The sequence below is a fragment of the Dermacentor silvarum genome, chromosome 8 (genome assembly GCF_013339745.2).
Source record: "Dermacentor silvarum isolate Dsil-2018 chromosome 8, BIME_Dsil_1.4, whole genome shotgun sequence".
NCBI classification, from domain to species: Eukaryota; Metazoa; Arthropoda; class Arachnida; order Ixodida; family Ixodidae; genus Dermacentor; species Dermacentor silvarum.
This window is the reverse complement of record NC_051161.1, coordinates 155,581,827-155,607,830: the sequence shown is the minus strand read 5'-3', so window position 1 is coordinate 155,607,830 and position 26,004 is coordinate 155,581,827. Positions and strand designations below refer to the sequence as shown.

Below are 26,004 nucleotides of genomic sequence, written 5' to 3'. Positions count from 1 at the left end.
CTTGTGCTGGAAGTTACATTGGCCAAACGGCAAGGTGCATCAACGAAAGGCGTAGAAAACATAATTATTCTTGCAATCAGATCACAAACCCCATGAAATTTATCCGCGCACTGAGCGACATGCATGTCTGTAGCGTGCTTCCATGAGATAAAAGTTATTGCACGGTCGAAGGACCAGACAGAAAGGGAGAAAAATGAGGCATTTCAAATGCATGTCAATGGTCGATGTGTGAGCACACGTTCGATTGCTTTATGAAAGAAAAAATTGAATTTTTGAAAGCTGCGAATCCAAAAAAAAAGAAAACAAAATGAATGTGACTTGAGCAAACATGTTGATGATTAGGGATCTGTGTGTTTTTATTCTGTCGTCTCTTTTTTTTTGGGGGGGGGGGGGGAGGGGGGTCATATTTTCTGTTATTGTCTTTCAAATCCTGTACATAAGGCGCTTGTCGGAAGAAAAATAAACAAATTGTCAGTTCTCGCACCACCTTGTCTGTCTGTCTACCCTTGTGTATTCTTTTACCAGTCTTTGGTCAAAACTTGGCAGCGCTCAGCCATGAAGTAAAACCACTTCTTCATCTCCAACTTTAACCTCTCCCTAAAACGAAGACATATTTTCCTACCATAACCACAGCATGGTTAGCACTACAGACAATATAATACCACGCACACCGGCGTTTTCAAGAACGAAGTAGTGCAAGTGCCAGTAAAGATTAAATTGCGACATGACGACTATGTAAGTACAGCCCGACCATCTGGATTTCTATACACAGGTACCTGAACATAAAAAGCGCATGGTATTACACGATTACGTTATTACAACCCCTAAGTTGTGGCAACACATTTGGTGTTGCATACGATAGTGTGCGAAACGCACGGAAGCTGGCCAAGCAGTCACATATGCGCTTACAGTAACAAGTTCTGTGCCACCACCTTTGATATTGGGTCTCGTGTTGTTGTAGGAATGTGCACTTGGGAGACGGACAGGTAAACAGCTGTGCTATCGCGCAATATTTGTGTTTTTTTATTCGTGCGACGCTTGGCGCTCCACACACACACTGAGAGCGATTTTTCCTGTACATGTACATGTACATATATTTTGGTAGGCACAGCAGGCCATAGTGTAGTGGACGAAAACGACGTTCATACATCAAGAATAACCTTTTCGGGGGTCCATTGTGAAGACATATACTGCTGTTGCTCTAACTAAGTATATAGCACGAGGAAGCCTGAAGTCGGGCGATTTCTCGTCGGATTCAAGCAGCCGAGACAGTACATAGCAATGAGTTTACATACCACGAACTGGATTTGATTTACATGGTAGGCGATGCCACCTTGTGCATCGCATTTTGCCATGTGCAGCCGTTCCGGATCGCCTGGCACCTGGACTGGAATGTTAGCCTTTTCCTGGAAGCATATAAAACCAGCATTGCAGCACAAGTAACGAATTCTACTAACTGTGACGAGTAAAAGTCAAGAGCTCCAAGGAAACATTATTGAATGTTGTGTTTTCACATGATGGCGCATTGAGCACACCGCTATATACTTGAAATATCATTTGTTCTCGTTATTTTGGAAACGCTCTTGTGGTGATATATTTGTCATATTTTCCTCCAACGACATAGCTTGCTCAGAATATTGAAGCTGCTTCTTGTAATTTGATAACGCTTCTAAATTTTTTTGTAATATAGATTGTGGGAATGTTCGGGTCCCATGAGCGCCGCACGCGCAGCGAACGTCGCGTCAGGCGCATGCGCGCTAGGGTGAGTTGGGAGAGGGGAAACTTTCCTTCCGTGGGCGGCACACGGGAATCGCAAGCGCTATCAGCGCCACCGGGTGAGTCACGTGAGATCCCGCTGACATCGCCCGGCTCTCTTTGGTGCCCAGCAAGCGGCGATGGCGAAAGTCTCCGCCGCCGCTCCCGTATTCCCCAGTTGGTAAGTCGGAAGCCCTTCTTTACCTAGTGTATTATTCTCTTCGAGGGAACCCTCAGCGATGTCAACTATAGCTAGCTGGCCTGCTCGAAGTGTTAGTTGCAGTCGTAATAAATGCTTTCCGAGTGTACACGTGGTTGTCGTCTATTGTTTCCTCGAGCTTGTACCGTACCGCAGTTGATGCGCAGGCATGCGCCAACCGCGGGACTCGGTGTGTCGAGGCAGAGGGCCGTTGGCATCCCTCCATATCCCGACATTTGGAGTCCCCAACGTGGGGCAAGCTCTTGGAAAACGGGACGACGATAGGTTCTAATGCGAGGAAGCCTGAAGGCTTTGTCCGGACCAGCGTTAGGCCTCACCCAAAGGCGTGATTGCTAGCTAGATTGGGCGTGTGCTTTCTTGAATGCGACGTGTAGACGCTGAGATTTGCAGCGAGTTTTCTCCCAAGAGTACGCCCGAAGCGAGTGAGTTCAGCAGCCGACGCGGTGGTCGATTTTCCCTGTACATATGTAAATAGCATCCTTTCTGTATCTTTGGCCCTGGGAGCGGGCGCCGGAAACGCTGGCTATAGGACGTCAGCGGGACGCAGTCCCAGGAGTCAGCTCGAAAGCTGCGTGTTGAGCAGCGAGCGGGGACCACTTAGCTAGGCCTGCATCTCCTCACGGCGGCTCATTGGAACCCTTTATGAATCTTTTGTGGCATTGGTATCCGTCATGGACGCGATTAGGCCTAAGGCTCTGCGGAGCTGCCGGTCGCATGTTCGAAGACGACCATGCCGTGACATTTAGCGGGTGCAACCGGATTCGCTAGTTTTACTATACTAGCCCGAGCGGAGAAACCTCGTTCGAAACAGAAAGCTTATTTTGTTCAGATGAACTCAATATTTTGCGGGCGGAATAACGGAAATCTCGGGGGACCATACAGCGCTTTGTTCATACGAGCATCGCCTACTTTCACGCCGGATCGGACCGGAAAAATTCGGTTGAAGCGTATAACTTCATTCAAACGAACTGGATTGTTTTTTTTTTCGTGTCCGCATAAAGCTATGCGGTAGACGGGTGGTTCAGCATCGTGTCAGACGGCCGACGCTGCGGCGGCCTCTACTGCCTTAATTCTAAGTGTTTGTGGAGTGCATTTCAGCGACTTTGCAGAACGAGTGAAGCCGCCTGGACTTGCTAGTGCTGCCATCGTCCACGTCCCTGGCTGCTGTCTCGGCCTCAAATTGGAGCGGAGGCCCCTCCCTGTTCGCGGTCCGATGCAGCAGCACATGGCAGACACAATGAGGGAGGCCCACCATCATACACTCCCACGAGGATGCGTCGGTGCGAGCTTCATCGTGCCGGCGCGCGCGCCGTTTCGAGAAAGTCCTGACCCGCTGTTCCCGGGTGGACATTGCGGTGCGCATCTTGAGGGCAAGCCATCTTCAGCCCGCGTCATCGTCAAGCACTGTGACAGCTGTCATATCTGGGCGGCCGCCACCCAGGACTGTGCTGCCTATCAACGTGGATTCTGCCATTTCCTGCCGGAGTTTACCATCGCATCTGCCCGGATACTTTGTCAATGCCGTCGTTCCAGCGATTTCTCCGCCGTAGGGCAACATTTAAGGGTGGAGGGATGTGGGAATCTTCGGGTCCCATGACCGCCGCACGCGCAGCGAACGTCGCGTCAGGCGCATGCGCGCCAGGGAGAGTTGGGAGAGGGGAAACTTTCCTTCCGCAGGCGGCGAACGGGAATCGCAATAAGGTCCCTACAGGGACTTTAAATCGCAAGCGCTATCAGCGCCACCGGGTGGGTCACGTGAGATCCCGCTGACATCGCCCGACTCTCTTTGGTCCCCAGCAAGCGGTGATAGCGGAAGTCTCCGCCGCCGCTCCCGTATTTCCGCAGTCAACTGCGTTCGTGCCGCGGCACGATTCGTATTCCTCAGTTGTAAGTCGGAAGCCCTTCTTTACCTAGTGTATTATTCTCTTCGAGGGAACCCTCAGCAATGTCAACTATAGCTAGCTGGCCTGCTCGAAGTGTTAGTTGCAGTCGTAATAAATGCTTTACGAGTACGTGTAGACGTGGTTGTCGTCTATTGTTTCCTTGAGCTTGTACCGCACCGCGGTTGATGCGCAGGCATGCGCCAACCGCAGTACTCGGTGTGTCGAGGCAGAGGGCCGTTGGGCATCCCCCATATCCCGACAAGATACAGACGCTCCATTTGGATTACTGCTTCAATGATGACAGGTCTGTGTTGTAGGTAAACGGTGGCAACTTTGTGCAAAACCCCCCAAGTGTATGTGGCCGAGTGAGAGAGAACATAGGAGAGAAGAAAATCAGGAGGGTTAACCAGACATTTCTAAACCATAGATCCTAAAACAGCACGGACATAAACGAAATATGTCAAAACAGAATGAAATTCAAAATTCTGAGCAGATCAAGATTCACATATCATTATGATGGCTGCCATCACTTGAAGAAAAACCAACCGATCACTCTACGCTCAGACAGTTCTCGAGCGTGCCACCTGTGAAGCGACTGAGGCACGTAGACTTGACGTGAGGATTCTTACGATGAATGAAAATGTTACGAATATGTGGAACAACAGGCTTTGACTGACGATTAACGTCGCAGTGTGGTTATTACGAATGCTGCGTCAGGGTTAGTGCCACGCCTCCAGGAACTTGTGAAAAGGGCCACCACAGATTGATACCTTTCATTAGGCCAGATGAATGTCACACATTTTTCATGCTTACAAAATTACAATTTATGAGAGCTCGTTTTCTTTGGATGCCTGATGTGCCGATTGTGCAAAGTCCTACTGCTTTTGATGAATGTCTTGCACTACTTACTTACTACCATTCAACCAATTAGTTAGCATGTTAGCTTCGAAAGAAATTTTTGGACAGAAGTTGTTACTCCTTGTCATCCAAGTGATTCTTCCTGCCTTATTAGCAATAGAGCATTCGCATTTCTTGGCTACTAGGTCAAAGTTTCTCTTTTGTACGCACAGTGTACTGGTGCATAATCATTCTTTAGATATTTGTAACACCATAAAAAGGCCTACTAGCTATCTAACACATGAATCCTGTGTGGACATTGTGTATATGTATATAACTATCTGCGTGATCTGTGTGCATATGTATGCATCTCATACTTGTTATTAGATGTACTATAATTCACTTTTTTTTCCTTCGGCTGTACATTGAGTGCAACTTCAATTTTTATATAATGTGCACCTCATTGTGTACGTTATTGTACGAGTAAATGCTGTATGAACTGAACGGGGGCAGGGGCCTTGTCAGGCTGTTTCAGCCTTTAGTCTCTGTCTCCGCAGGAAATTCCCTGAAATAAAGTGATTTTGATTTGAAGTATTCCAGCATTTCTGAAATACCATGCTTTGGAGTGTTAATGCACCTTTTTGTTTTGCATTTGCTGCGAATTTGATTTACGTGCATCTGACGAGTATACGGGAACATGAATGGAATGAGAGAATTTAGCTACAAAATCTGCATCATAGCTGGAACTATGAGATACTGCGTCCCCTGCTTAGAACGCAATAATATAGTTAGAATATTGCATTTAAAGGTTTTACCAGCGTTTTCGTATAAGACGAAACTGGTCTTCTTGCACGGTCGTGAATTACTGCCAAACTTCAAAGAGCCCTCATACTCTCCTATACCAGAAATTGTTTCTGAAGCTGCATTGAACCTTTGGACACAAATAACAATGACCGAAAAACTTCGCTCCTAGCACTTTTACGGCACTTGTCGACGCATGTCTCTCGATGTTCCACTAATTTTAGGACAACCACTTAATTCTTACCCGTTCCTGTGACCGCGCCATATTCATGAGGTCCTGCATTCGGTCTACAAAGCCAGGAGCAAATGTGGCTGGGTTGATTGCAACAAAGCACTGGCCCTGAAATAACAGAAAACAAGTTTATTTCTTGCATATTTCAGCGCAGTGAAATGTGAGAAATACTGAAGGTACTAATGAAACAGCGATGTATAATACATACGCAAAATACTGTTCATGTTATTGAAAGGAGACGTCAGTATTTTGTGCTTATATCTCTGACGGCTCATTTATTCGAAATCAAATGGCAAAGTTGCAAAGTTCAACTTTAGTTAAAGGATATACATCATAAATAGAATTACATAAAAATACAAAAGCAGGCCCCAAGGTGACTTGGCGTGGACGGGAACTCCTGCGCAAGTAATATACAGAAGAGGATAATTGTTTCAAGCGAATCAGAGATGCAATTTAACAATGTAATGGAGCAAAAGAAAAGAAAATCAAAGTGTGGGCATGTGTAATTTAAAAAAATAATTTCAATATTATTTTCAACAATTAAAGAGAAGTTATTGCTCTCCTACTGACACTTAAAGCGTTGCGATAAGAAACCCTGTAAGTGGCGCGATCTCTTCAGCCCGCAAGATAGGCAGATAAAGTATAGTTAGTACTGGGAAACATGTGTTCTGCAAAGATGGCTGAACAATAATAGGGTGATAGACCTTGAAGGACATAGGGCCCATGGTATAATAAAGACATGACAGCAAGGGATTAAGTTGCGTAAAAGTGGGGAGCTGCCCGAGGTGCGAATGTAGCAACCAGAGTAGCTTGTTTGTTAAGTTTAATGAAATAACATAGATAAACCAAATTGGAATCACCCAAACTTACGACGGAATAATTAATATGGCTGTGCACAAATGCATAACATGAAGTGGTTAGTATTTGTAGTCTAAAATGAAACCTAAGCCAAAAAAGTGCCCATATGTAGTAGGATATTTCTTTTTCACACTGGGGAGATGTGATGATGAAATCTCAATTTAGCATAAACTATGGCTCTGGCAGAACTAGCGCGATTAGACTGATTGTTTTCATGAAGCGACGGGAAAAGGGCGAACTTCCCGTGTGGTGCATGAAGGCATGTAATAGGATGTGGAAGAATTAATGGAGAGCTAGATTCCCCCCCCCCCCCCGCTTCTCCCCCCCCCCCCTCAAAAAGAGGTCACGACATTTTGTAAACTAGAAATGAGAATGTTGAAATGTAATTCATGACAAAAGAGAAGAGCATCGTCTGTAGAGCACTGCATGGGCTCGGGCTTACCCGAAAGCCCGGGCCGGGCCGGGTAGAGCAGTTTTTTCATGGCTCGGGCCGGGCGCGGGCTTTCTGGTGGTGTGCATGTAACATGCAGCGAGTTATTCTCGGGTGTCTCAACTCTGAAAAACATGTATTTTTCGGTCTCGGGCCGGGTTCGGGCCAGTTTCGAGCCGGGCTCGGGCCTAAGGTAAAGGGGTGGCGGGCCGGGCCAGGAGGGTAACATAGATTATTTCCGGGCCCGGGCCGGGCCCGGGTCTCGCCATAAACGTTTTGATCGGGCTCGGGCTGAAAACTCGGCCCGTGCAGTGCTCTAATCGTCTGCATATGAACTACATTTAGAGTGAGAAAGATGGAGGGAAGTCATTAATATAGATTAAAAATAATAGAGGGCATAGAATACAGCTTTGTGGAAAATCTTTAACAATAAGTGAAAAGTTAGACGAGTGGCTCCATTGCTAAAACATCACGTCTTTGGTAGGTGAACCATCACAAATGGCTTATAAAAAAAAAAGAAAGAAAATGTGGTGATCCCTCTTATATAGGAATCGGTATAGAACACGAAAGTGAAACGTGTCTTCACAGAAGTAGTGTAATGTTTATTGCACATTGATATATAATGTCTATTGGGTTTTGTGGCTAAAGCGCCCTTAGGCGTTGATGCACCCCGCTGACGCCTGGTGGCACGTCTCCTCCATCACGACTACCAACGTCGATGACCATGAGCAACCGTCGTGCATATGGAAGCTGCACTACGCTGCACACGCTAGCACAACGCGAAAGACGAAGCACGTAACTGACACACTATACAACGCGCAAGACAAAGCACGTAACTGAATCGTCACCGGTCAAATCGCGCGTACAGCGCGTCGTAATTGCAGCCTCCGCGATCAACTTCAGAAACATTTTCAGAGCTAATTGCGGAGGCCACGCTCCGCTGTGCTGAGTACGGTGAACGCCACCTGGCGTTGGTAGTGCTTCTTGATGCCAGCGTCCCTTCGAATGCTGGCATCGAGGCGTCGTAGTGCTGAGACCCCTGAAGCGTTCACTGTCGGTGCGCGTTAGTGTCATAATGCAGTACTTCTCTTTTCTGCTCGTAGGCGGCGGCACCGCCCCGAGCAAGAGCGCGGGTACACGGAGGAGTGTTAGATATATAAGGCGCGTCTGTGTAGCTCTCTGGCAAATGCGTTTGTGGCGCAATGGGTTAAACGCTCGGCGATCTATCGTCGGCGGACCGAGAGGTCGTGGGTTCGATTTCCAAATTTTGCATGTTTGTGGAACTTTTTCTTCTGGTTCTTTCTTTGTATTATGTTCGTGTACATTGTAAGAACGTCATATCCGTGACGGAAATACGTCAGTGAAGTCTTGGTGGACCCCGGCATAAACACACTTTCGTGTTAAAAAAAATCATTGCGCGGATAAAGGAACGGAGACGTTTATTTTAAGGTAAGCTTTCTTCACTCTTTCCCTCTTTACCAATGGCTGCAGTTTCGTGCAGTACGCTCATCCCGGACGTAGTGCGAACCAAGGCGGCCTGAGGGCAGGTGATGTAGGCAAAAGCAGACGCGCGGTTCAACCAAACACGCCGTTATCGTTATGCCGGTGCATCACTTCATCGCCTGAAATGTCATTCGATTGTTCCCATGCCGTCGTCATCGTTTTCGTCACCGCCACTACGCCGTTTGTCATGCGGGCCATTATCAATCTATAGGTCGTCATTTTGGTCGTCACGCCATCACCATTCGTTCGTTGTTTATGCGGTCGTTGTCACACCATCGTAATCGTGCAGTCTCGTCATTTTGTCGTCGCCAACCGGTCGTCGTGACGCTTCCTAGTTTTTGCAGTCGCCATTTTATCGATTCATGCCATCGCCATATTATACTATCTTGTCATTGTGTCGTCGCCATAGTACCGTCGTTGCCGTGTAATCAGCTCCATGGCGTCCTACTATTGTTGTCATGGCAGCGTGCTGTTACGCCTTCGTCATGACAGTGTCGTCATGTAATTGTCGTCACGCTGACGTCATCATTAGAATGTCACTACGCCTTTATTGTCACGCAGATCTCAGCCTTTGTCGTTATATTTCGTTGTTTTTCTATAGTCGTAATTTTGCCGTCGTCTATACTTCGCCGTGATTCGTGGAATCTCCACATTGCAGTGTCACAAGTTTATGCGGATGGAGACAAATCTCGGTGAAAATGAGTCTAACATATACACTTGCAAGTCGTCGCTATAAAAAAGAACAAGCGCTCCTCGCAAACACGAAAGAAAGCTCGTCGAAAGCGAATTCCACTGGACATGGTATCCGCATAATGTTTCGCATCCATAAATATGCAATATGCATGTACGATTGGAACAAGTTTTCTAGGTGAAGTGTGAACTTTCATAGCATAAAGTAAATGAGAAGTTAAAGTGACAATAACTTGACAATGAAATTACGATGTTCAAGATGCATCTTTAAGCTTTAACAATGACAATGTGTGTAGATAATTTGCGTTCGTAAGTTGCTCGTAAAAAGGAAATTCACTACAACAATCTGTAACATTTCTCATAATGTTTGTCTCTAGGCGGAGACAACGGATAGAACGGCCTATGTGCCGCTTTCTTTACCTTCAAGACCGAGTGCTGCTGATAGATTTCTGACTTAATCACGCAACGACAGGACAGAAAATGTGCGAAAGTGAGCTATTTTTGCATCGAAGCACATTACGGTGATGCGCCAAACCTAAGCCAAACGCCGTTGTCGTCACCGTGGCCCGCAGTTCAAATTTGGTTTTGGTTGTTACGCCGCTTCCGATTTTGGCGGTTATCATGCGCCAAACCTAAGCCAAACGCCGTTGTCCTCAGCGAGCCGAAGTACGCTTAGCCAGTGGACTCGTCGCGGCACCCCGCGGCGGCTGCGGTCTACAGACCTCAGCTACATAGAACCATTATGCGCAGCTTTTGCTTTGTGCTCAAGACTAGAGTACGTGCTTCGCCCTCATATGCAGCAGTCTGACCATGCCACGTGGTGCATACCGGCTTTGTCCTTCACTAGCTTGACCGGCAGATAGGAGCCCCATCCAACTTGTGTATTTTCAAGCGCTATCAATTAGTCTGACAAGACGTCTATCCGGAGTGGCCACGAGTGATCGCGCGCTGGCAAGCGTGAGTATGGTCTGACCTTAAGTTTCGCGTGGATCGAGGCTAGTTGAGCGTTCAAAACTAGCTGAAATTTTGTGAGACTCGATGACTACGACACCAGTAAGCGGACAATGGCGTGAGGCGAAACCTAAAGTCGGCTTTTCGAACGCGTACAATATAGTGGTCCAGGGTGGCCAACAATTATTTCGTAGGCGGGCTGCCATGGCCCAGCGTGAGCAGGCGATTGTCAGCCTCTTCCGGAAGTACGTAGTTATAGCGAAATTTGAAAGCACATTTTCACTTACTTCAGCTGTTTATTGACCTTCATCAACAAATATACACAGTAACAGCAGGAAGAAGCGCTCCGATACAAACACCCTTTTGGAAGCTATTTCATTGCGATAGCAATTATATGGACACTCTAGGCGGATTTATGCGGTCGCCATTGCCGTCGTCGTCGCCGTCGCCGTGAGGTTCCGTAATAAATATGTCCAGGGCGATAACACCGTCGCCGCGCGCCCTACGCTGTATGTGCGAGTGAAAGCATGCGAGGGGAGCTGACGATCGCTGCTCAATCTCGCCCGCGCGAAAGGGAGGAAAGCTGGCAGGATGTGCGCCGCGTCCCGTCGCGCGCGAGGCACCCAACGTCGCGAGGCACCGGGGGAGGGAAGGTGGGCGGCATTCTACTCCGGCTCCAACTGCGTATGTGGCGGTCGCACGGCAGACTCTATTGGGGCGTCGGCGGCTCGTAGCTTTGTGCGTGCTGTGTGTTCTCGGCGTTCAGTTTGCGTTGAAGCGATAGACCGCACGAAGGTCACTTCGTTCTCTGCTGCTGCCTCGTTTCCTCACGGCAGCGTCTTGACAGTAGGTGTCCGCGGTCATCGAGTGTGATGTGTTCATGTTTGCTGTACGCGTTGACACTATTCTTGTTAATTTAGTTACCAATCGAATGTTTACAAGTCGATAAGTTCGATAAAAGTACATCCTTACTTCGTATGGCTGTCTGCTAATTTGCTATCGCAATCGATGCTCCGCCGGTCGGGTGAAACTGACTATTTTTTCAAGCTATTGGACATTGCAGCCGCGTATGGGAATCGTCTATATGACGAAATAAAGCGTCCGAAAAGAGCGAGGAGCAGACTTGTGGTGAAATGAGAGCGTTTGAGAGAAAGGCGACTTCGCCGCGACGCGCACGACTGGCAAAACTTGGCTGAGATATTCACAGCAGCGTATGCCATCCGTGGACTCTGTTTTTTCACCATACCCGAGGCGTGGCGCCTTAACGTGCGCCCAAATCTTGGGGTGTTTTATTGCGCCTATAAGTCGGGACGCCACTGCCGCGGCAGAGAATCAAAACCCACGACTTTGTTCTCAGCAAAAGCAGGCTACGACCACTGAGCCGCCGCTGTGGGTCACAGCTTCAAGCATGTGGGGTTTGAAACTCCGCTTGAATGCGACAGGCCCTGCATTCTTCCGAGTATGTTCATATGACGTCTCTATTAGGCGATGGTGACTCACCCTAGATATTTCGCACCTTCCTGCAGGTTTTCTGCTGATGGCCTTCACCCACCATTCGTTCCCGGCGGCCGAGCGCAAGGTTCCGGCCTGCATGCATCCCATGGACACGCTCGGTGACGCGCTGCTCAAGTACTTCCTGGCGGCCAAGCTGTACTGCTGCATCCACCCGCTGTGTCCGCGCTCACTGCAACGATGCGCGATCACGCATCGACTCCAACTACTCGCTCGGCCTCATTGCCACCCGCCACGGCTGGCAGCGGTTGCTGCGATCGGGGTCGGCGACACTCAGCGACACCATCGTCAACTACGTGCGCAGCCTTCGGAAAACGCGGTAGGCGGGACAAGTTTCCTACAATATTGATAGAGCTCTGGCGCTGCAATCACCTTCAGCCACCATATATGAATGGCACGATGGGAATGATGGGTAGCACATGGATTTGTCTGACCTTCGTGCTTGTGGATTCAGACGCTCGGGTGGCTTTGTTCACTATGCGTTATTTGCCTACATTGATCTAAATTGCAGAACAATGTATACTTTCTAAGTGCAGACGACTTTGCGAACACGCACAATTGCAGTGGTCCTACCTGTCGAGGTGGCCAAATCGAAACGCAATGGCTTGCTGCGACAAATTCCTAAGGGCGTTCTTTGCCCCTTGTCCATGTATGCGCCCGTGGCGCAATGGTTTCCACATCGAGCTTATGTGCTAGAGGTCCTGTGTTCGAATTCTACTTTCGGACAACTTATTAAGGGCTATTTAATTAATGATGTATTGCACAGTATACTTTCTTGAAAATGACGAGTTTACATAGTCACGAAGCTTTTTGAAGTCAGAAGGACAAAGTTTAGCCAAATCCATGTACTGCCCACGATTCCCATGCTGGCTGGGAATCTTGTGTTGCTTGCAGTTCCCGTAAACATTAGGGCAGTAGTTCCCCCTAGTAATTTTTGAGATTTTTAGTTGAATTTTTAGTTTGAGAGAGTAGTGCTAGCCCGATTAGATAAGTTTTTCACAGTGCACAACGTTTATGCTAAAGAGCAATACGGATATATAGAAAGTAAGTCGACTGAGACAGCGTTAATTAACATTGTGGAAAGAACTAAAATAAACATAGAAAGACAATTATTAACCATGGGTATTTCATGGACCTAACCAAGGCTTTTGATCTTGTTAACCACGACATATTGCTAAAAAAACTTGAAAAGTATGGTATTCGTGGAGCGCCCCTAAGCCTAATTAGCACATATTTGAAAAACCGGCAGCAGTACGTAGTGGTTGGCAATGTGTCGTCATCCCAAATGATAGCTAACAGCGGAATTCCCCAGGGATCCATATTAGGACCTTTTCTTTTTGTAGCATACATCAACGATTTACCCGACTATCTCTCAGAAGACTGCATTTTATACCCGGACGATACCAATATTTTCCTGACAGCTAATACGGAAACAGATCTTTACAAAAAGGCAATGATGTCCTGCTAAGACTATCTAACTGGCTTCAATCTAACTGTCTTCTCGCAAACACAAAGAAAGTAACTATATGGTATTCACTGCAAAAAACACCCGACTAATGAACACTAAAACATTAAACTTCAACAGCTCTTCTTTGGAAAGGGTTAACGAGACAAAATTTTTGGGCGTCTACCTCGACAGTCAACTACAATGGCATAAACATATCCACGAAACTACACTAACCAACTATAAGAAAATCCCAATACTGTATAAACTACGTGACATCTTCCCTTTGAACACACTCCGTACACTTTATGTCAGTTTTATACATTCGCATATTACGCATTCGCTATTACCATATACGAACTCACGTACCCCACCACTTTATTGCCAATTATTGCAGCACAAAATACAGCTCTTCGAGCTATCCTCTTCCCAAAAAGAACGGACTCAATCACATTCGCCTACCCATTACTTAACATACTACCGGTGAAACATTGCATTGATTACCACATTCTCGTTTTGCTCTATAAAATCATGTACAAAACCGTACTATGTCCTTCTGTAAAAATTAATTATCAAAATACCACATATCCTCTACGATAAGTCACCTCGAAAACTTTAACCGTTCCTAAATCTCGCACTAATTATGGATCATTTACATTCTCGCATACCGTATCGCAGCTCTGGAATAAGTTACCACAGATCTTACAGCACAACAGCCATTTATCAGCTACAAAACTAATCTTCGCTGTTTTATGCTCGCGTCACTTGCTTCATGAGTATGTACCATATTTGTACTGTCTCACACATTCTTTTTCGCGCGCGCTCTAGTCTTTATATAACAGCATATAACATACGGGCCCCTTCCACAACTCCTGCGAGAGTTATAGGGCCCCACCTTTATATCATACCAATGTACAAATCTTCATGTGATTAATAAACTCAAACTCAATTAAATTATTCTATAAAACTCTGTGCAAGGAAATCAGTACACAACCGCATATGGTAAAGTCGGCTGCTCAGAAACATTAAGCTCATTCGAAAGCTATTTACTGCACAATACTAGACGCGAATGAAATCTCATAAATTACGATAAATGTGGTCTTCTAGGGTGTCTGCATGTCGGCTTGTCATCAAAACGCCAATAAAAAAGGTCGATAATAACCGACTTGATAACCGTTGATGAAGTCATAAACGCGGTGCTTTCTGCAAATGGCTGTCTGAAAGTTTTGTTCTCAAATATGGCGCTGAGCAAAACACCCGAGAGTAATTATATAGAAGGCCGAGTGTTCGGACCGCTGCTCTAAGAAAGTTTGCAGTTCGGCGTCACGGGCACTTAAACGTCGGGCGCCACAAGTGCAATAGAACATACTATTTGATTGCGCTGCCAGAGTCCTTGTATCATGAATATAACACCCATAACCACTAGACCAGTTGTGCCCACTCTACGGTAATTACCCAACCAGTAGGGTTTTGTTGAGCTAACAATCGGACGGGTCGCTCGAGGCGCGTTTGCGCTAAGGCCGTGGACGCCCAGCTCGCACCTCCAAAGTTAGAAGCCCTCAGGCCAAGTGTAGTGCCTAAATATATGTAATATATGTAATCCTTTTATTGTGATACAAACTCCGCGGTGGCTTAGCTGCTCTAGTGTTGCGCTGCTAAGCACGAGGTCGCGGGATCAAATCCCGCCCGCAGCGGCCGCATTTCGATGGGGCGAAATGCAAGAACGCTTGTTTCGCGTGCATTGGGGGCACATTAGGATATCCCCTTGTGGTCAAAATTAATCCGGTGTCCCCCACTATGGCGCGCCTCATAATAATATCGTGGTTTTGACACGTATTAAATTAGTATGTCGCCCAGTATTAAATTCAATTTATTGCGATAGCAATTATAGGGACACTACAACCGAACTATCAAAAAGTTACCTATCAAGAAAGCGGTCAGGCAAGGAGACACAATCTCTCCAATGCTATTCACTGCATGCTTAGAAGTATTCAAGCTCTTAGACTGGGAAGGATTAGGAGTGAGGATCAACGGGAAATATCTCAGCAACCTTCGGTTTGCAGATGACATTGTCCTATTCAGCAACAATGGGGACGAATTACAACAAATGATTGAGGACCTTACTCGAGAAAGTGTAAGAATTGGGTTGAAGATGAATATGCAGAAGACAAAGATAATGTTCAATAGCCTGGCAAGAGAACAAGAATTCAGGATCGCCAGTCAGCTTCTAGAATCTAAAGGAGTACGTTTATCTAGGTCAATTACTCACAGGGGACCCTGATCATGAGAAAGAAATTCACAAAAGAATAAAATTGGGTTGGAGTGCATACGGCAGGCATTGCCAAATCCTGACTGGGAGCTTACCACTGTCGTTGAAAAGAAAAGTGTACAATCATTCCATTCTACCGGTGCTAACATATGGGGCAGAAACTTGGAGGTTAACAAAGAAGCCCGAGAACAAGTTAAGGACCGCACAAATAGCAATGGAAAGAAAAATCTTAGGACTAACGTTGGGAGACAGGAAGAGAGCGGTGTGGATCAGAAAACAAACGGGGGCAGCCGATATTCTAGTTGACATTAAGCGGAAGAAATGGAGCTGGGCAGGCCATGTAATGCGTAGGATGGATAACCGGTGGACCATTAGGGTTACATAATGGATACCAAGAGAAGGGAAGCGCAGTCGAGGTCGGCAGAAAACCAGATGGGATGATGAAGTTAGGAAATTCGCAGGCGCAAATTGGAATCAGGTAGCGCAAGACAGGGTTAATTGGAGATCGCAGGGAGAGGCCTTCGTCCTGCAGTGGACATAAATATAGGCTGATGATGATGATGATGATGACAGGCGAACTTTTACCGTCGTCGTCGTCATCGCCGTAATGTTTCGTTTAAATCCAAGTGTGACAAGATCCTATCGCGTACCGCGCGCTATATGGCCGCTTGCTGCGGGTGCGAAGGAAACCGTGCACGGGTGATATGAGGATAGTGGCTGGATGCGCGCCGTGTTCCCTCGCGCCCGATGTCTGAGGTCACGTGATCAAGAACGCGCGAGGTGGGAAGAGGAAAGGACAGGGGAACGCTTGTCTCCTCCTCTAGTCCTGTATGGCTGCGCACGACTGTCCGCTCAGCTAATCTTGGAGGCATACAGTTAGTCTACTAACTATAGAGGGAAAGCTGTGCGAGAAATGTGGCTACTGCAAAGGCGCCGCCCTGTTGCTACCTCTCATTTATGTGACGCTAAAATAATAAAAAAATATGATGCAAAAAGCAAGCATTTACGCGTAGCGCGTGCCTATGGAGAAAGCGTGAAGTTCATTCCGTTTATTCTTCAAAAAGATCCAATGGCTACTTATAAAGATTTGATGCAAAATTAACGGTGCGTGAAACGGTGCGTTTTGAGGCGCCTGAATTAGACGGCGCCACCATACTGATGGAGGCTCGGGATGGCGTTGGTTGCGCGTGTCGTCTGAATTACATGTCGTCGTCTGAGCTTGTACGCCCGCGCAGAGTACCAACATGGCGCGCCCTTGCGGTTACAGCTTTCAATGCATGGGCGCTGTGGGGTGCTTTTCCTCTAGAATTGGTTATATTAATTCATAGTGAAATATTTAGCGCGCACAATAGACAAGGACACAGTGAAGATGGACACACGAGCGCCTTCACTGTATTCCTTCACTTTCACTGTGTTTTTGTCTATTGTGCGCGCTAAATATTTCACTATGAATACCTACCAACTCGTCCAACTATCAGTTCTGCCTGGTTATATTAACTTGGAGTTGGTTATATTGCTTGGAGTCAATCTCCGGCGGCTGCATACAACTCTCTCAGCGGTTCCTTGCCGCACTGTGGAACCTACTCGACTTCTTAGCTAATAGGAAGGGCGAACGTCCCTCAAGATGTGTTCATCCACGGTGCTTCGTCTACTGAGCGTCTGCAAACGTTTCGGCGAGGCAACTATAAGCCCTGTTTGCGTGAACGCGACTAGCGGGGTATCACTTCATCGATACTCTTTCGCAGTAATTCCTGGTAGTCTCCTCATCCAGCAGTAGGGGTGAATGCCTCGGTAAATATGTTCATTCGCACCGCGTCGTCTGCTCCGCATCTAGATGGCGTTTGCTCACCATCGTCATCGCGCACTGTACTAGAGCGAAGTAGTAAATTACTGATGCAGTGAAGAACTACACTACTAGAATATTGCCCATCGGAAACCTGTCACCAGTGCGAATGCTGTGGCGTCATCTGAAATCAAACAACATTTACTGCTCGGTATAGTATCCGCGGACTTCAAAACAGCACCAAAGCAAGCAGCTGTTGCGAACATTAACGACAGCACATGTCTCATGCTTTGCCGTGAGCGCGAGGTGGGACTGGATGATAGATGATTTTTCGATTTTAGGCAATTTCTCCTCTAGCCACGTTTTAGGTTTTTCGCTACAGCCTGGCATTTGTAAATATCTCGGGAAGTAAACCTTGTGTAATATTAAAAAAATTGCAGAAAGAATTAATCATAACACATTTCAGTTCTATTAATATAGAAATTGAAATACTCAGGCTTGTAACACATGCTCTCATTGAACTTCGCTCAATCAAACGCCAGCAGAACAGAGTGGCGCTAATTCTATGAACCAGCACCCGCCCTGGTTGCTTAGTGCTTTGGTGTTGGGCTGCCAAGCACGAGTTCGCGGGATCGAATCCCGGCCACGGCGGCCGCATTTCCATGTGGGGGAAATGCGAAAACACACGTGTACTTAGATTTACGCGCACGTGAAAGAACCCCAGCGGGTCCAAATTATTCCGGAGTGCCTCATAATCAAAATGGTGGATTTGGCACGTAAAAACGACATAGTTTTAATTATATGAACCAGTAAGCTTTCCCGTCATTGGGAGGCATACGTTCAGCTCAGCGAAGGCAGAAAGCACTGCCTAGCCATGCATGTAGGCTGGAGAGGAAGCTAATGTGAACGACCTCTGGGTTCATTTCCGGGCATTTTATCAAACAGCTGCCATCGAGGTTAAGGAAAAAAAAAAACGACTGGACTTTGGAAATTCCGTACTCTTTTTCAGTCACATTCGTAGGAGAAACAGCTGTTCATATATAGTTTGAGCCGCCATTCGGATACCAGTGCTGCCCACTGACTTCTTGTTTTTGAGGAATTAATGAACAAACACTAAAAACACTGCCTTGTTTTAATGACATTGAAAAAGTCACTATAGTAAACTAGGCCTTTAACACATGATTGGGAAGCGGTAATGTATGACTAGCCGCCAAGCACGCGAGAGTATGCGGTAGAGTAGAATGGGTGGCTAGGGCAGATTGTGAGGACTGCGTCACTAAAAGATACCCCGAATCAAACAATGGCTTGTAATGTCCAGCAGCCAAATAGGGCTTATTTTCCAAGTGTGAACTCGCGTAAGTGCTTCGAAGGAAAGAAAATAAAAAATAAATTATGGAGTTTTACGTGCCAAAACCAGTTCTGAATATGAGGCACGCCGTATTGGGGGACTCCGGAAATTTGGACCACCGGTGGTTCTTTAACGTGCACCCAAATCTAAATACACGGGTGTTTTCGCATTTCGCCTCCATCGAAATGCGGCCGCCGTGGCCGGGATTCGATCCCGCGACCTCGTGATCAGCAGCCCAACACCATAGCCACTGAGCAACCACGGCGGGTCGAAGGAAAGAAGAGGTGGCGTCAAAGTTGGCTTGCCGCACCTAGCTTCCTGGCGTCATTAAAAAGATAAAGTTGACAATGTGATTATGAGGCACACCGTAGAGGGGGACAGCAGAATAACAATTGACCACCTGGCGTTCGTTAACTTGCACCCAAATCGTACACACCCGAGCGTTTTTGCATATGGACCCCATCAAAATGTGGCCGCCGCAGCCGGGTTGAAACCCGCGACCTCGAGAGCAGCGCGACGCCATCGCCAATGGACTGCCGCGGTGGGTACCTCACCCCCAATCTTTTTCCTTCCTCCATGATTCACGGAGCTGTCACTGGCTTGGGTTGTAGGCAGAGCTTACAATACGAATATGTTGGACATCGTACGTCCTGGCCATACTGCTTAGCTCTCACGCAAGAAGCCGGTTCAGTTGACCGCACTCCACAAACCGCACAATAATTACCCGCAGAAGGAGATCTGTAAAATGTGCCATCGCTTTGAGATGGCGCAGGTGCATAGTTGTGGCCGCGAACAAATTCCCTCATTTTTGGGTTAATTACAGAAATGTGAAAGAGAGCATTCACGGTGCGTGTCAACCAAGCACCCGCAGCGAAGCTATATGACAAGCACGGCGTGTTATTTCTCGTAGCACGTCAGACGTGTGCTCCCGGAACATGGCGTAACCGCACGTACTTAAGCTAAATAGGGAAGCCCGCTATGACCCGCTCAATTAGTAAAGCTCCGTCGTGACAAACATCTCGTGCTTTATGCCAATGCGCAGGACTACCCCGGCGACGAGTCAAAGGTTCCGCCCAAGCCGCTGGCCGACACCTGCGAGGCGCTGATCGGCGCTGTTTACTTGGATTCGAACCTGGACCTGGGCGCCACGTGGCACGCGGTGTACCCCTTGCTGCAGCCGCACGTGGACCACGAGATCGCAGCAGTCGCCGCAAATTCGGCGCTGTATTTCTTCTGAAAATACACAATGAGTGCTCTCAGGTCACGCGAGACATTGGGCTGTGTTTGTATTGCGTCTTTGTAGGCAATTTTGCAAACACGAATTCTTGTCAATCATGGTAATTTTTTTTAACGAGATAGTTTTCGGCTGGACGTGACTGCAATGATATTGTTCGTATTCTAACTCCTGAATTTCGTCATTTGCTTTTCTGTCATTCTTTCACATTACTTCAAGTCACAACATTTGTACATTAGTATATTGTTAGAACACTGCAGTACACTGGTAGTTGCGGCGTTGCTTGGAATTTTTGTTGTGGTCGTAATTATCACTGCTCTCTTAGCTTGTGATCTGAAAATATCGCACGTACAAATAAAGCATGGTTGATATATATCTATTGGTGTCAAGGTCAATATTCTAGGCGTTTATGTGCACAAACCTTACTGTAAATAATATCTATATGCTCAAATATACTGGCTCAATTTTATCATCTAAACATAGCTGGAAAAAAATGTCGTCCGAGAATATCAGCTGGCGTTTCTTGAAGTTTATTTCAGGCAACCAATAAAATATATACATACATATATCTATATATACGCACATATACAGTTTCCCAGGGGACCGGCGAAAAGGTAAAAAAGCCTGACAGGGCGCCTGCCCCCCGAGAACCCAAGTTCACCCCCAAAAAGACACAATGCTCAGTGTTACGTTTTGGCAAAAGCTACTACAGTGCACCACCAGCATTGTGGCCCCTGAAGGCGTAGATTGTGTCTTAAGTTAGCCGGTATACGCCACGTATATAACAGATTGGAACTGGTCCACTGCATCCATCGCGCGGTCAATTTTCAAGCATGTAGCTGATCCAATTCCCTTCGCGCTGTGCTGTGCTGAAACACGAACTGCGCTGGAGACAACCGTGCAAGTGACCGCGCCAAGCGAGTATAAGAAGCGTATGAGCTAGAGAGGCGAAACCTGACATATCGTAATGTTAAAAACAATTGACTTCTAAGGTCTTACGCGCCAAAACCAAGATTTGATTATAAGACACGTCGTAGTGGGGGACTCAGGATTAATTTTGACCACCAGGGGATCTTTAACGTTCTCCCAATGCACAGGACACGGGCGTTTTTGCATTTCTCCCACATCGAAATGCGGCCGCCTCGGCAGGGATTTGACCCCAAGACCTCGTGCTTAGCAGCGCAACAGCATAGTCGCTAAGCCACCGCGGCGGGTAATGGTAAAAGCAAAGCGCTACATCAGTGATACCACGCTTTGACATATGCTGGCATTACAACAATGCAATAGTCACGCTATGAGTATGACAACGAAGACGGTGCATCAATCATGGAAGTTCAGGAGCTGGACTTCCCGGATAAACTGCACGAGGCCACCCAGCGTTTCTTCCCTCGGTGCGGCCGAGCTATATGGGGTGAGTTGACACACGGAAGTAGTGTGATAGACGTTCCAAAGCAAGGCCTTAAATTACCTGTCACTGAATAGCACTGATCACTCAGCTCTGTAAGATTAACGGCACCAGCTTGGAATTAGCAGATTAATTAGCAGCGCTAACCGCAAATTCGAATCCCTTCGTTGCAAAACACTCACTCAGCCATAGATGTCATATAAAATAGTATATATCTGGCAATAGACGCGTGTCCCTTTAATGAAACTAATGAAACAAGTCAGTTGATTCTATGCGCACGAAAAGCTGCCTCTAAGTGCGTTAATGCTCGTCACTATAGTGGATGCGGATTTTCAGGGAGGTCATGGTACTTTCGGCTTTAATTCAAGACTGAGTTCGCACAGCAAATAAAATTTACTTAGCGTCTCCTAAGGGAGTTATCTGAATGATGCGTAAGCATTTAGTAGTAACGGCGTGGTATTGAGTGGTCGTGAGCTTGTGTTTTGGTATGATTGCGAGAACGACCGTGAAAACATCGGGAGGCGGAGCAGCGCGGTTGCAACACTGTACTGTTAAGTTGCGCTGATGACGTTCCGATCCGAAGCCACGGCTGCTCCACAGTTCTGGCTTACTAAATGTGTGCCTAGTGTGTGCCTGATTGCACACGTCACGCGATCACAGGGACGCACTTGTCGCGCGTTCGTCGTAATCTTCTACAGCTGGCTCCGATGCCGCTAATCATGCCACTGTTCCTATACGGCCCCTCCCGCTCGTGGCACTTCTTGCGCGTTCATCGTTGTCTCCTTCCTATCTCCTATCTTGAAAGCGATCGTCTTACGCGAAGGACGGACGCAGGGACAGTTTTATCGTTGGGTAACCACAGAATTGCTGACGCATTTAAAACATTTCTAGGGTTCTATGTGCCAAAAAACCACGTTAAGGCACGCAGTATGGGGACTCCGGAAGAATGTTGACCAGCTAGGGTGCTTTAACCTGCACCCGATGCATGGTAAAAAGAAATGTCGCAGTTTCACCCGAAAGGGGAAGCATCCATTGCGATAACAACTTAGTAGAGAGCTATACGGAGTAAGGATAGTAGTTTTATCAGCTGTATAAACTTGGACATGCAACAGCAGAAGCAACGCGCAGAAGTGTTGTCGACGCCGTCGGCGTTTTGCCCGCGTTCGCTCCGAACGCGCGCGGAGTTGGTGACTGTTGCCCGTGCCTCTAGGGGCGGCTCGGAGGTTTTCGACGAGATCAGAACGGGACACTCGTCAAGCAGCGTGCGAAGTCTTTGCCACCTTCTCGCATCGCAACGTTTTTATATAGATAGGCTATATAGATTTTCAGGGAGGTCATGGTGCTTTCGGCAGGGGTGCCATTGCTAAACATCGCCTCCCCTCCCTCCCGTCCCCCCATGGCACAACGGAAGAAGTCGCGTTTGCTCTCCGCCGTGCGTTCGCTCCCCGTGAAAGCGCGCGCCCCTCGCGCGCTTTCACTCTCACATACAGCATATGATACGCGGCGACGATTTCATCGCCGTTTGACATCATACGGAACCTCACGGCGACGGCGACGACGACGGCAGAAATTCGCTTTGAGTGTCCATATAACTGCTATCGCAATAAAAGAAAACGTACTGCGCAGCTGCGCAAGTCGCACACTGCAGAATAGAACACTTATTTATTCTGTAAAATAAAAGTGCTGCACTGGCTCGCGCTTCCTTGTTGACCGACAAAGGAGTTGTTCCGTAGCTTCGGCTGGACTTGAGGTCGCTGGTTGTGAGGCTGAGCGTGTCCTAGCCGCAGGAATATCCGGGATGGTCGCTCGACAGGGCGCCATGCTATTGGTGATCATGCTTGTACCTGGCGTCAGGTCGGAAACTAGGTTACTAGCAGCGGCCTCAGTGGCCACATTGATATCAGGCAGACATTACTAGCACGACCACTCGAAAGTAATACTCAACTAATTAACCAAAAATTCCTTAATTAACTTATTAAATGCCTTACGACACGAATTGCAACTTACTATTTGTAGCCTGTGAGCTTGCAAGACGTATCCACTTGAAATTAATTTCCAGGATGACACCAGTTGAGAGATGTTTCCCAAAATGTGGGAGGGGTTCAATTACTAAGTGACATGGGCGTTCTAGTTACTTTAGTGCTTCAATGCACGAAAGAGCATTTTGTGAAAAAAAGTAAGTAGAACAGTGCATTTTTACGCATTTTTACAGGCGCATATCTCCAAACTGGTGTCATTCTGGGAATTAACCAAGGGGATTCTCGCAATCTCACCGGCCGCCATTCGTAAAGTAGAATACGTGCTGTAAAGTAATTCATTAAGAAGTTAATTAGTAACCTTTTAATTCTTTTAATGTGTGTTTCGATTTCTCGTGAAAGTAATGTCCGCCTCTGTGAATAATGCAGATCACAAACTAGAATTGTATTATCTGCAACATACGATTAAAAAAATTCATAAAATTTAAACATGATCACCCCGTATAGTAAGAATGGCAAGGGGCCAAAGACCAGGCCCTGCGACACGCCTGAAATAACAAGGCCTGAAGTAAAAGACTGGTTATTTGCGCAAATGAATTCTTGAAAGTTAGTTAAGAAGTCACGAATGCATTGAACAACCCAAATGGTTAAGACACGAAAGTTTTAGAAGCACAGTTTTATGAGGCACTTGATCGAAAGCTTTGTCGAAGTCTAAGGACGAGCGTAGACGTCAGTACTATATAGTGCTAGTGTCGTTGATAAATTTTGCAAATTAAGTATCGCAGGAAACACCTTTCTGGAAAGCGTGTTAATTTTCATTCAGAAAATGAACCAATGTTATAAAATTAACATTGTGAGAATGGATAACATGGTCCAACACTTTTGATCAGGCACTTTTTAGGGAGATGGGACGATGACTTTTGGACGAAGAAAAGGTACATTTCTTTCGGATTGAAATGACCTTGACAAATTTCCGGTCTTGTTTCTTCAGATAAAAGAAATTGCTGAAATATATGCGAAAGGATCACAATTGTCACATTTGTAGTATTCTTCTATATTTTAGCAATGACGCCATCTATACCAGTGGATAATGTAATCTATACTGAATGAATAATTTGCACCTTACGATGGGCGTCAAACGTGATTTCATGCATGGTTGCGTGAATTACGGGTAAGGCATGAGAAAGTTCGGTATCTAGTTCGACCGCAATATCTGAACACAAAGCATCATTCAATACTTGCACGACAAAGTGCTCTGGAACTAAAACATTGTGTTTGTCTCACAGCAGAATATTCGGTGAAGGTGTAGTTGATGACGGGTTAATATTTTTTGCAAGATTGTTTAGGGGTTACGGCATAACATATCAGGTAGAATAAAGAAACAGAATGAATATTTAGCTTTAGCTGCAAGAGAATCGAAATGCTTTTTGGTGGTCCGGCATTTATCCCAATCGCATTATGTACTTAATACTTTTGCTGACCTGAATTGACGCTTCTCTTTGTTCTTAAGTAGTTTTAATGTGGCGTTGAAGCACAGGGATGCTGATTGTATAGCTATTGTGATGGTTGGAACATAGCTTAGAATCAGTGTCTGCAATTTATATTAAGGAAGTGCATGTTAGTTTCCATTGAACGGAAGGCAAAATCAATTAGACATATTTATTGCAAACTGACGCTCCATCACTTATGGCTGTGTAGTTCTTATTATATATTGCTATTGTTTTAACATTCTTTTTGAGGTTAGGTAGGTGGCACTAAAATGAAGTGTGAAGAATCACAGGATCGTTTATAGCAGATAAGTGTGTTATATAAGAAAAGTTATCCGGAGGAGTTGGCAGTAGAAGATTAAAAATGGTCTGTTTGTCGCGTTACCTCGGGTATGAACTGCAACAATCTAAATGGTAAACAAGAGATTAGGAAGTCACTTTCAGAATTAAGTTTTGATGCCTGTCTGTGCGATAGCTGACCATTATGCCGGGGAAGTTAATTGCATCAAGTAAGATCATCAGAGCGTTCTGATGTGCTCTTCTGATCTAGCAGGCGGTAACATACTCCAAGTAAAATGGGTGGGTTAGACGTGAGGCAGCACACGAATAATTTTTGTAAAGAAGGGGGGAAGTTGACGGCGGAGCACAAAAGGTTGTTGTGCGTAGCTTGTTGAGAGTACGACACCGCCACATTTGTTTGGTCGGGCACGACGAAAGATATGAAAACCAGGAAAACTAGAATCAAAATAGTTGTTGGGAACTGATGCACTCAGCTAAGTTTCAACTTGAACGACAAGGTTACAATCCGTGGTCTCAATTATATGTGAAAGATAGTCACCCTTTGCCCAGGTGACACGAATTTTGCAACAATACCCACAGACTTTTATGATTCGGCCGTTTGGGTGAGGTTATTTTCTATCGCAACCAATCGCAACAACTCACTTGTAACAGCTTTAACGCACACAGTGCGAAGGCACGAGCCCGAATACGCTCTTGTGATCTGTGGTCAAGCAAGTTGGCGCGCGCTTTAATGCAGCATCACGCATGTTTTTAATAATTTGTTTTTATTCGTACATGCACTCTTGAATTACTGCACAAATTAAACTTTTGCAGTGGACCTTCGCTAGGATTTCTTTTTTTACACCACCAGAGTGAAGTTTGTTCAGCCAGATGCTTCATGCTCCTTCTTTAGCGGCTCCACGTCAAGCTTCCTAGCGAGATTGTCCTGCAAAAAAAAAAAAAAAAGGAAAAAACTACATGAGCGGTATCTAGACAGCGACGTTAGAAGACCTGTGAACAAAGGATAGCAAGCCACATGTAGTGCCTAATAATTAGGTACACAGTTCATAATGCACGTCCCTAGAAGTAATCATTTTTGTCGCTATA

At 46.3% G+C, this 26,004-nt stretch overlaps 2 protein-coding genes across 2 annotated transcripts in view; one reads left to right on the top strand and one right to left on the bottom strand.

Moving 5' to 3' along the window:
- LOC119462888 (endoribonuclease Dicer) overlaps positions 1–19,780 on the top strand; it is a 35,539-nt gene extending 15,759 nt beyond the window's left edge. Inside the window, exon 2 of the mRNA XM_049672172.1 lies at positions 19,559–19,780. Coding sequence (XP_049528129.1) covers positions 19,559–19,753 — 195 coding nt within the window. The 3' untranslated portion in view covers positions 19,754–19,780. The remainder of the gene's footprint in view (positions 1–19,558) is intronic.
- The window catches only part of LOC119462516 (uncharacterized oxidoreductase YjmC), a 116,362-nt gene that overhangs the window by 1,752 nt on the left and 88,606 nt on the right, over positions 1–26,004 (bottom strand). The gene's annotated exons all lie outside the window — the stretch shown is intronic.